The sequence below is a fragment of the Gadus chalcogrammus genome, chromosome 11, assembly GCF_026213295.1.
Source record: "Gadus chalcogrammus isolate NIFS_2021 chromosome 11, NIFS_Gcha_1.0, whole genome shotgun sequence".
Taxonomy (NCBI): domain Eukaryota; kingdom Metazoa; phylum Chordata; class Actinopteri; order Gadiformes; family Gadidae; genus Gadus; species Gadus chalcogrammus.
In genome coordinates, this window is record NC_079422.1 from 6,375,475 (window position 1) to 6,383,333 (window position 7,859).

The 7,859-nt window shown below is 46.9% G+C and overlaps 1 protein-coding gene across 1 annotated transcript in view; it reads right to left on the reverse strand.

Annotated features, from left to right (window-relative positions):
* Positions 1–284: 284 nt before the first annotated feature.
* LOC130391665 (CUGBP Elav-like family member 3) overlaps positions 285–7,859 on the reverse strand; it is a 7,717-nt gene continuing 142 nt past the window's right edge. Inside the window, exons 2-9 of the mRNA XM_056601893.1 lie at positions 7,313–7,471; positions 6,538–6,682; positions 5,591–5,740; positions 5,374–5,436; positions 4,463–4,567; positions 3,943–4,086; positions 3,050–3,208; positions 285–522 (exon numbers count right to left, since the gene is read on the reverse strand). Of these exons, the coding sequence (XP_056457868.1) occupies positions 3,081–3,208; positions 3,943–4,086; positions 4,463–4,567; positions 5,374–5,436; positions 5,591–5,740; positions 6,538–6,682; positions 7,313–7,471 (894 nt within the window). The 3' untranslated portion in view covers positions 285–522; positions 3,050–3,080. The remainder of the gene's footprint in view (positions 523–3,049; positions 3,209–3,942; positions 4,087–4,462; positions 4,568–5,373; positions 5,437–5,590; positions 5,741–6,537; positions 6,683–7,312; positions 7,472–7,859) is intronic.

Here is a 7,859-nt window from a genome sequence, read left to right on the forward strand (position 1 = left end):
GTCTTTGCGATATCACCTGCACAAAGACACCCTGTTGGCCACCTCAAAACAGAGCCTTGTGATCTCCAACTCTCTAACTGTATAGAAACCTCAACGGACCTGTGGGAATATGTGTGTGTGTGTGGCAGTGTCGATGTTTCAGTTGTCATGTGTACGTTTGCGCACTTTATGTACATTTGTAAATCAACCCCGCACCATCATGAGTTGGCTTTTTGTGTGTGTCGTTGGGTGAATGTGTGTGTGTGTGTGTGTGTGTGTGTGTGTGTGTGTGTGTGTGTGTGTGTGTGTGTGTGTGTGTGTGTGTGTGTGTGTGTGTGTGTGTGTGTGTGTGTGTGTGTGTGTGTGTGTGTGTGTGTGTGTGTGTGTGTGTGTGTGTCTGTGCGGATGTGCGGATTTGTGTGTTTGTGTGTGTAGATGTGTGTAGGCAACTGCGATCCGATATCACTCATAGGGTATGAGACCGTTTGACAGAGCATTGGATCCTGGGAAATCCACCTCAGCCGCTGTGTAAGCCGCTGGCGTCTGTGAGGAGGAGACGTGGGACAGGGTGGAGGGATGGACACATGCAGAGGGACAGAGGGAGAGAAAACAAGGGCACAGTATTACTTCCTTTGTCAGCCCAATGCTGCGGTGCTGTGAGGCCCTCATGTGCTCTAGCATAACATGCCTGTCGCAAAAAAGCAAACGTCCCCATAGAAATGACTCCACTCATCAATGCTTTATTAGCAAGCCTTCACTAACGACAGCCCTGACTTGATCTCTTGATCATGACTCTAGGTGGGTGGTAAGGGTCAAACAAGTAGGCATTGTTGTTATTGAACAGTTGTAGTACTCGGTCCTTCCAGCAGCAGTACAATCATGGTGCTTCAACACATACAAACACAGTGTCTGGTTCATGCAACTCAGTCCATTAGTAGTATCTCAGTGTGTCTGTTGGTTTTAGTGTGCGCAGGTGTTTGTGTTTGTGTGCATGAACATGTGTGTGTGTGTGTGTGTGTGTGTGTGTGTGTGTGTGTGTGTGTGTGTGTGTGTGTGTGTGTGTGTGTGTGTGTGTGTGTGTGTGTGTGTGTGTGTGTGTGTGTGTGTTTGTGTGTGTGTGTGTGTTTGTACATGTTTGTGTTTATTTGTAAATGTGTGTCAGTACATGTATTTGTGTGCTTGAGTGTGTTTTTGCAGGTACATGTGTGTGTGTGTGAGTGTGTGCTTTCTGCAATCATGTGCCTTGGGTCATGGCAAGCAAACAGTCTTCTACCAACATGCATCACTCTCCGGCATTTGCAGTATAGAGATTCTGGGCGACAGCAGAGCTGAGTATGCATTGCTTGGAAAGGTCCATGAGACTGTTAAGCCTTTGGTATATACCAATAGGTTATTCAAATCAGGCTATTTCTACTGTGATCGTTAAAGTGTTTTGACAATTTAATAGGATCAAGTGCCTTGATGCACTGATTTAGTAACTTTCCACTTTGTCTCTTTGAGGGCACAACCTTTGAGCGGCCAATAAGGTTGCCTCAGGCTGGTCTCATTCCTCCTGTGTTTGACATTCTCCCAGAATTCCTATAATTGAAGGCTGTTCTCCAATAAGCAAGAGGCACTTGGTTTTTTCCCCATGACAACCACGTACCGTCTACCTCACCACACCGTCAGGGTCATTGAACGAGAGAAGGTGAGGGAGACAGAGAGAGAGCAGGAGTGTAGGGCGCAGAGAGAGGTGGAAGGGAAGGGGGAAGTGATACACCACAGTAGCGGTCACAGAGGAGGTCGGAGACCGAGAGAGGAGGAGGAAGGAGAAGTAATGGGGCAACGCAATGCAGCTAGAAGGCCACATCACACAACTATCCCAAAGAGAAACCAAATCAAACAAATACCAGGCTACAGTGCACACCACACCTTGACCTGTTCTCACCCTGACTAATGGACTTCTTCATAATACTTTCTCTGTTGTAACCTAATATAATAGCACACATGTCCTAACCCTTAGCTCTGAGTTAGATGTGTCATTCAAACTGTTTTGAACTAACCTGCATTGTTTCCTCGACAGCACTATGACACACGCTAGCTTAATGAATATCATTACCCCATGTTACACTAGCAAAGCCTCTGCAGCAGATTCATACAGAAACACACACAACAGGTGTTATGCATTTCGTATTAAGCACCAATAGTGTAACACAGACACATACACATTGAATCCACGCTCACTTCCTGCACCACCCAAACAATGGGTTTTAAATGATAATGACACCAAACAGAACACTACAGAAACTGATCAAAAACAAAAACTGCAATAAGTAACGGCCGTTGCTGCGTAATTAATCAGATTACTATGCATTGATCAGTTATATTGAATATCGAATCGTATCAATTGTACAGTCCTGGTTATTGACAGTTATTGATCAGTATGTGCACAAGTCAATACAAAATAAAGTCACAATGCACCAAACACAGTCTGTGGTCACCACGGCAACAGGACATGCAGGTCAACGCATGGCCGGTTGCTCAAAGTGACAGAACAAAAATCGCCAACGGCAACCAACACAGGCAATCAATCGCCACAGCAACCCAAACACAGGCCAACCAATCAACTTACAACAATGTGAGAGGAATTGGGGGTCAGGGCTTTATCGGTCACTAGGCAACCATTGCGATAGCGACGGGGTCCCGCGAATTATGATTGGACAGGAGGATCTTGGGTGTGGTATGTTGCCATTTCAGGAAAAGATCAACAACAGGAAAGAAAATAAATAAGAATGTGAAATAAAATAAAATGGATAACAATATTTTATTATTTTCATTTTTCCCGGGTTGAACTAGGCTGTTTAGTTTTCAACTGAATTATCCCTGTTCATTTAACTCTATAACTTTATATTATCAACAGTTAACATGTTAATCTCAAACATCTTCAGCTATCAGCATTCTCTAACATCACATCATTCTGTCACCTTCCATAGTTTTTGCCTGCCTCTCATTGTTCAATTTCACTCCCCCTCCCTCCTTCCCGTCCCTGTCTCCCCAATCCTCTGGCACATAGGACAGAACCCCAGCTCACCCATTCTCCTCTTTTGTTCTCTGGCCCCATCTCAGTATGGGCGGTTGGCATCTTTAGGTCTTTTCAGTTGCACCTTGAGCCTTTTCATGCCAATCTGGAAGCCATTCATGGACTGGATGGCCGCCTGAGCGCTAGAGGGGTTGTCAAAACTCACAAAGCCTGAGAGAGATAAGGGGGAAGAGAGACAGGGAGAGAGGGAGAGAGAGATAAGGAGGAGGAGGGACAGGGAGAGAGGGAGAGAGAGATGAGGAGGAGGAGGAGGGACAGGGATAGAGAGATATATAGAGAGAAGGAGAGACAGGGAGAGAGAGATAAGGAAAGGAGAGAGAGGGAGAGAGAGATGAGGAGAAGGAGAGACAGGGATAGAGAGATATATAAAGAGAAGGAGAGACAGGGAGAGAGAGATAAGGAAAGGAGAGAGAGGGAGAGAGAGATAAGGAGAAGGAGAGACAGGGAGAGAGGGAGAGACAGGGAGAGAGGGAGAGAGGGATAAGAAGTAGGAGAGGTAGGGGAGAGAGAGGGAGAGAGAGATAAGGAGAAGGAGAGACAGGAGATAGAGAGGGAGCGATGGGGAGAGAAAGTGAAAGGCAAAAAAGAAGTGGAGGAGCGAGAGAGAGAGAAAGAGAGACAGATGTTATTTATTGGTTTTTCATAAAAAACGACCTTAGTTTATCTGCTTAATGTCTCTTCTGAATTTTCTACCCATTACCCGCATCAGACACCATTGCAGCACGGAGCACCATTGAAGACAATAGCTTTGGTATTCCACACACATAAAAACACCCATCTACTTTGATTCCATTTCATGTATCCAGGGCCTGTTTCACTTTCTCCCAGCCAACCCCCTTGCTTCTCTCCTATCCTATCACATCCCATGGCTCTCTGTGTCTCACCGAAGCACTTGCTCTGATTGGTGGCACGGTCCACAAACACTTTGGCCGAGATCACGTTTCCAAAGGGCAGGAACATCTGCAGCATTTCTGAGTCACTGAACTCCTGCGGCAGGTGGTAGATGAAGATGTTACAGCCCTCTGGACCTGGGAACAACACACACACACACACACACACACACACACACACACACACACACACACACACACACACACACACACACACACACACACACACACACACTCACACACACACACACACACACACACACTCACACACACACACACACACACACACACACATGCAAAGCCGCACACACACACACACAGACACACACAGACACACACAAACACACAAACACATGCATAAGCACACACACAAACACATGGATGCACACGCGCACACACACGCACACACACACACACAAAGATACCCGATTAGCCGACAAGATCAACAACTATGAATAAACATGAGGGGAATAGACGAGGGGCGTGGCTCCACTCAGACAGGAAGTCACATCACCTTCTCTCTGCTGCTGTTGCTGGGGCTGCTGGTGTTGCTGGGCAACCAGGGTTGGCTGCTGTGGGAACGGCTGTCCGACCAATCCATAAGCGGCAGGGTAGGCAGCTATTGGAAGGGACAGACAGCGACATAATTGGATTGAATCGAACATGTAGCAACATACAGCGTCCAATCGCAGGTGGTTTTTAAGAGCAGTGGTGAACCCGGGGATGAGGTTGGCAATAACTAATGAGGCTAGGCAGTAAACAAACAATGTCACGGGACACACAGAAACACACTCAGGACATCCCAGGCCCCTTCAAGACCGACATTAATGGAAAGATGACCTTAAAGATTCACATTCAGAATGTACCACACGACGAACAAGCCCAATATTGTTTTTCAACCCTTGTGTTGATTTACATCTCCAACAGAATATAATACACAAAGGAATTGATAGGACGGGACACATAGTCCTGCATCCATTTTAAAAGCTTTGGTTAGTGTGCCTATAACCAAAGAAGAGGAGGAAGGAATAGCATTGGTGAATTTGTCTATTAACCAAAGAAGAAGAGGGAGAAATTGCTCTGGCTAATGTTTATATCAACCAAAGAAGAAGAGGAAGGAATATAATTGGTTAATGTATCTATTTACCAAAGAAGAACAGAAGGAAAAGTTGTATTGACCGCCAGTTCAATGCCTGGTCATGCTTGCTTCCACATCCCATAAATGAATCCATCCATTAATTAAATCACGATCTGGGAGCAGTAACAACAAAGGTTTTGTTGAGCTGATCTTCTCTATCTCCCAGATTAATGTACCAGGAAATGTTGAAGCTTTAAAAGCTTTCCAGCTACTAACACAGGGTAGTATGGATGGATGTTGTGCAGCATGATGTGTTTAAAGAACAAAGAGCGTGTCCCTGCACTCACCCGTGTAGTGCTGCATGCCTGTGTAGGCCTGCTGTAGGGGGTCCAGCGCCGCCGGACTCTGGGCTGCAAAGGGTACAAAGACATAATAACAGTTCAAGTCTCAAAGGGCTTCACAGATCACATGTCACAAGTTTCACTTTCATTCATTCCTCCTTCATCAGCAAATATTTTCCTTTCACCCGAATTAGAAGTTTACTTTTTTGCTTACAAAAGATACCTTGATATGCGTGGATTCCATTGGTGTAGATTGCCTCTGTCGCTTGTTGCCCATTGGTCGGGGCTGGCAAGCTGCTGTAACCGTTGACCCCTAGCTGTTGGTGAAGTGCTGACACGGGCGTTGCCGCCATGCTGGGCGGGGTGTTGGTACCTAGCGACCAACATTGTCCACCAACAAAGGGAGAAGAAGTATCGATTGACAGTTAGTAGATTAATATGGAGAAGAAAGGGAAAATCATAGCTGGCAGGGAAGTGATTTATAGCCAGAATTAATATTGAAAAGTACTTTTTGGCTGCAGACGTAAATACATTATTAAAGGACACTTAGCAAGTATCCCTATTTGTCCAGAGAGGATACGTCCTGTCAAAGACAAGAGGTATTTAGAATATTGAAATTTAAACAGAACATTAAATTAGACAGACGCATGACTAGGCACAAATATGTATTGATGTGTGTGTTCAATAATGTAGCATGCATACACATAACAAGTACGTATGAAAGTGTTTGTGTCAAGTGTTAGTGTGTCTGAAAAAAGTGTGTGAGCATGGTGTGTGTGTGTGTGTGTGTGTGTGTGTGTGTGTGTGTGTGTGTGTGTGTGTGTGTGTGTGTGTGTGTGTGTGTGTGTGTGTGTGTGTGTGTGTGTGTTTGTGTGTGTGTGTGTGTGTTTGTGTGTGTGTGTGTGTGTGCAAGTGTGATTGTGTGCACAATTTGTGCAAGTGTGACCATTTTGTTGTTGTGGTTGAGTCTCTGTGTGTAATCATGTTTACAGTTAGAGGTTTATGTGCATGTGTGTTTGTGTTTATGTATGTGTGCGTGCATGCATGTGGGTGTTATATGTGGGCGAGCATAACCATGTGTGCGTTTTGATTTTGTGTGTGTGTGTGTGCTTTTGCATGTGTGTGTGTATGTGTTTGTGCGTGTGTGTGCCTGCGTGTACGTCCACTTACCCGATGAGGGTGTGATGGGTGTAATGGGCGTGGCGATGATTCCGTTGGCGTTGAGGGCTGCCATCTGCTGCATCTGTACTGCGGCAACTGTTGCTACCGGAGACAAGTACGCTGACTGGGCAACCAGGGCCTGCTGTTGGACCAACTGGAGGGACGGAGCGAGCAAGGAGAAGGAGAGAAGGGGAGACACAGAGAAAGAGTAAGGCCAAAGAACGAGAAGACAGAGGTTACAGACAAAGTGAGACAAAGCGTAAACAGGGCTCCAAACGCAGACGAGGAGTAGGGAGGGGTAGTGATGGAGCAGAGGAAATGGAGGCTGAGGGAGAGCTGAAGGCACAGTGATGGAGGAGTGATGGAGGAGCAGATGAATAGAGATCTAATTACGAGGCCATTACGTCCAGAGTCACTGGGTTAATGGTTGTGTGTTGTGGGCTCGCTAATGCCGGCTGACGTATGTTCTGTTGTCTGGATGATGGCATTAGCTCTAATTAGAACACTGATAGCCTCTTCAAACGTATTACGGCCTCGCCATAACCACAGGGCTACCCTCAGAAACTCTACATAAGTGTGTGTGTGTGTGTGTGTGTGTGTGTGTGTGTGTGTGTGTGTGTGTGTGTGTGTGTGTGTGTGTGTGTGTGTGTGTGTGTGTGTGTGTGTGTGTGTGTGTGTGTGTGTGTGTGTGTGTGTGTGTGTGTGTGTGTGTGTGTGTGTGTTTTGTGGGGCATAGTGTGCATGCGTGTGTGTGTGTGTTTTGTGTATGTTTGTGTGCACTGACGGCCTGTGCGTTGACGGCCTGCGTGTAGGCGTTGTACGCGGGGAAGTTGAGCGTCATGGGACTGAAGATGCCGAGCTGGGAGGCCACCTGCTGCATCCTCCGTAGGCCGCGCTCCTTCTCTGTGTCGGCAAACTTCACCACCAGGCTGGACGACGCCCCCTGGGAGAGAGAGAGAGAGAGAGGGGAGAGGGAGAAGGAGGGTGGAATGGTGGAAGCGGATGGAGAGGAAGAGAGGAGAAGAGAGGGGTAGAAGGAGAGAGAGAGAGAGGGGAGAGGGAGGGAGAGGGGAAGAGGGAAGGGGGGAAGGTGGAGACGGTTGGAGAGGAAGAGAGGGGTAGAAGGAGAGAGAGGGTGGGGGTGGTGGAGAGGGACAGAGAGACAGAGAGAGAGAGAGAAGAGGGGGAGGAGTGGGAGGGGGTGGAGTCAGATCGAGAGAGATGGGGAGAGGGAGACGGATATCAAGATAGGATACAGAAAGAGAGCCAGAGGGGGATGGAGCAAGGGGGAGGAAGTGAGAAATAAAAAGAGGATGGGGAGAGAGACAATG